A 2,701-nucleotide genomic window follows, 5' to 3' on the forward strand; every position below is an offset into this window, starting at 1 on the left:
TTCTTGGCGAGAATCCTTGAGTGGAAGGAGCTGCCACAGCCCGTGCCAGTCACCCCCTCACTGCAGTCCCCTTTAAAATTTGCAAGTGCACGCTGTCTCCTCAATTTTGCCCTGTTGCTCCAAAGAGTCACTATTGTGCTTAGAAAAATTTCTACATTTTTATGTTCTCTCCTTTAAAACTGTACATGCAAATAAAACAATTTTTAAAGAACTATCTTCCTCAAGATGATAATGCACATCCCCTAAAGCACATGTATAAAAACAACTCCAAAAAGTATGACTGAATTAATTCGCACATTGTTTCTTAAAGTGCACCAAAGTAAATAGTAATGACCTTTAAAATGTCACTAGCCCCTTTATCATTTTAAATAAAACTAAATATTCATCAACTGAGATGTATGGGGTTTTGGCTCCAATGTGAGAGTAAAAAAGCAGCAGTGTCTTCCAGAAAAAAGAACTGATAAACTCCACTAAGTATACCTTAGCAGCATACAAAACACCTACAATTCAATGTAATTGCAGGCTCAGTAAAGCACAATCCTGATTTCTCTTACAAAAACAAAATCAATAATAATAAAAAAAAAAATCCCCAAAGACCATCTCCCCTCCCTAAATCAAGCATTTCTCTTGAACCCTGAAGGTAACATTTGTGGTCAGTTTCCTATCGTGTATCCTTGGTAACAGAATTATAACTAATTACCATTCTTTCTTTACGTTGCACACACACACACACACACAACCCCTATAAAAAACAATAAAGTGTAAGTGGAGAAGCCATGTGAAACAAAATCCAGTCAATAAAGAACAATCGTGACCTCAAATATCAGACAGTTCCAATATTCACACCACCGTCCGATGTTCCCCACACACGTAGACAGCACTGGGGCGTATCCGCCGCCTCGTGTGACCAGGGAGCTGCGGCAAAAACTTGAAGGACTTAGGCATCATGTCCAGGCAGGCGTCATGGAATTTCTTAATCCTCCAATAGTAGATCAGTGGGTTCAAGGCGGACTTGAGGTAGCAGAGCCACAGCAGCCAGGTGCTAATCTCGAAAAAGTTGTGCTTATAGTAAAACTGCTTACTGAACGTTGCCACAAGGCTGTAGGTGGTGAACGGGGCCCAGCAGACAATGAAGACGGCAAAGAGAATCAAAATGGTGGTGAAGGCACGTGTTTTAAAGCCCATGTCGACGCTCATTTGGAAGGGTCTCTGTAGACTCATGAGACCCAGTTTGCTGGCCTGGCTGAGGCATATACCTTCAGGGTAGCTATGAATCCTCAAGGCATTGTGCCGAAGGGTATTGAGTATGCCCATAAACGAATACAGTATTACCAGGAAGGGTATGAAGAAAGAAATGAGAGAAATCAAAATCACATAAGCCTGGTAACCTGGATTGGTTGTGTACCCAAACACACACTGGGGGGCTCGGGAAGGGATCTGCAAGTCAGGGTTTCCTACAGCCAAAGGAAAAGCTACACAAAAAGAAAATGCCCAAGAAACTACAATCAGAACCTTAGCCCTATATGGATTTAGCTTATCCTGCCTTTGGACTATAATAAGGAACCTATCGATGCTAATGATGAGCAGGATGGCTACTCCCTCTATCACAAACAACCAGAAAAACATAGCAGATACCCTACAGAAGAATTTCCCAAAAATCCATCTGGTGGTGAGAATAGTTACCAGGGCAAAGGGCATGTTCAGCAGGGCAAGCAACATGTCTGCAAAAGCCAGGCTGGCAAGGAGGATGTTAATTGCAGACCGCATGGCAGCTTTTTGGTAAACCATGAGGCAAACAACGAAGTTCCCAAGAAAAGACACAAACATAATAAATATCATAATAGCAGAAAGGATGATCTGGAGAGGCAAGTTTAGGCTCTTAAAAACTGCTGGTGTTGGGGGCACAGCTGTAGTATTCACTGTCGAGGAACTCAAACCAGTGGGAGCCATGGTTTCAAAACTGTATCTAAGCAGTGGGCTGATGCCGGGATGCTGGAATGGCGGAGGGGCCGTAATATTCATGTAGGTGTTTTCATAGACTACAAACGTCGTGTTGGATGCCCCAGTGTGGGACGCAGGCAACACCGCAGAGAAGACCATGGTTTTGGTAGGATGGAAGATGCAGGCAGAGATGCAGGTGTCCTTCAAGCATTTCAACACAGAACAGCAGTGTCACGTTCCACTGACAGGCTTGGAAACACATTCTGGAAAATGGACAAAGAGTTCCATCTCCCACAGGAATCCATTTGCCTGAAAACAAGCCCAAAATACGAAAAGTAAATGAGAAATGATCTTTGTAAATAACATTTGACTTCTTACCTTTCATCATGAAGGATCAATTTTGCTCTTTTTAACCCTTTAAAAATACGGAAGTCTCTAACCTAGTCAGCACTAAAATACTGTTGTTCTGTTTTATTTTTAGTCACCATGATAGAAATTTCATGACATTCATATATTAAGTGCAAGAAAAAAAAAGAATCTCAAAATGTATTACTGCCCCAAAGAAAAAAGTTATAACCTTACTGTTAACTTACAAAGATATATACAATAACTTACAAAGATATTTAGTTATCTTGCTCCAAAAATTTTCTTATCACCTTTCTCTTACCCTTACCTCCAACTTCTTATCAACTTGTGCAACCCTAGAGTTTTCCATAAGGGGCTTTTTTAGTTTACTATCTTATTAACCCACTTTTGTGAT

The 2,701-nt window shown here is 41.1% G+C and overlaps 1 protein-coding gene across 1 annotated transcript; it reads right to left on the minus strand.

Moving 5' to 3' along the window:
* Positions 1 to 840: 840 nt before the first annotated feature.
* GPR63 (G protein-coupled receptor 63) lies at positions 841 to 2,166 on the minus strand. The gene has a single exon (XM_063096086.1). The coding sequence runs from the start codon at positions 2,098 to 2,100 to the stop codon at positions 841 to 843; it is 1,260 nt and encodes a 419-aa protein (XP_062952156.1). The 5' UTR covers positions 2,101 to 2,166.
* Positions 2,167 to 2,701: the final 535 nt, after the last annotated feature.

Source organism: Cynocephalus volans, chromosome 5 (assembly GCF_027409185.1).
Source record: "Cynocephalus volans isolate mCynVol1 chromosome 5, mCynVol1.pri, whole genome shotgun sequence".
Taxonomy (NCBI): Eukaryota; Metazoa; Chordata; class Mammalia; order Dermoptera; family Cynocephalidae; genus Cynocephalus; species Cynocephalus volans.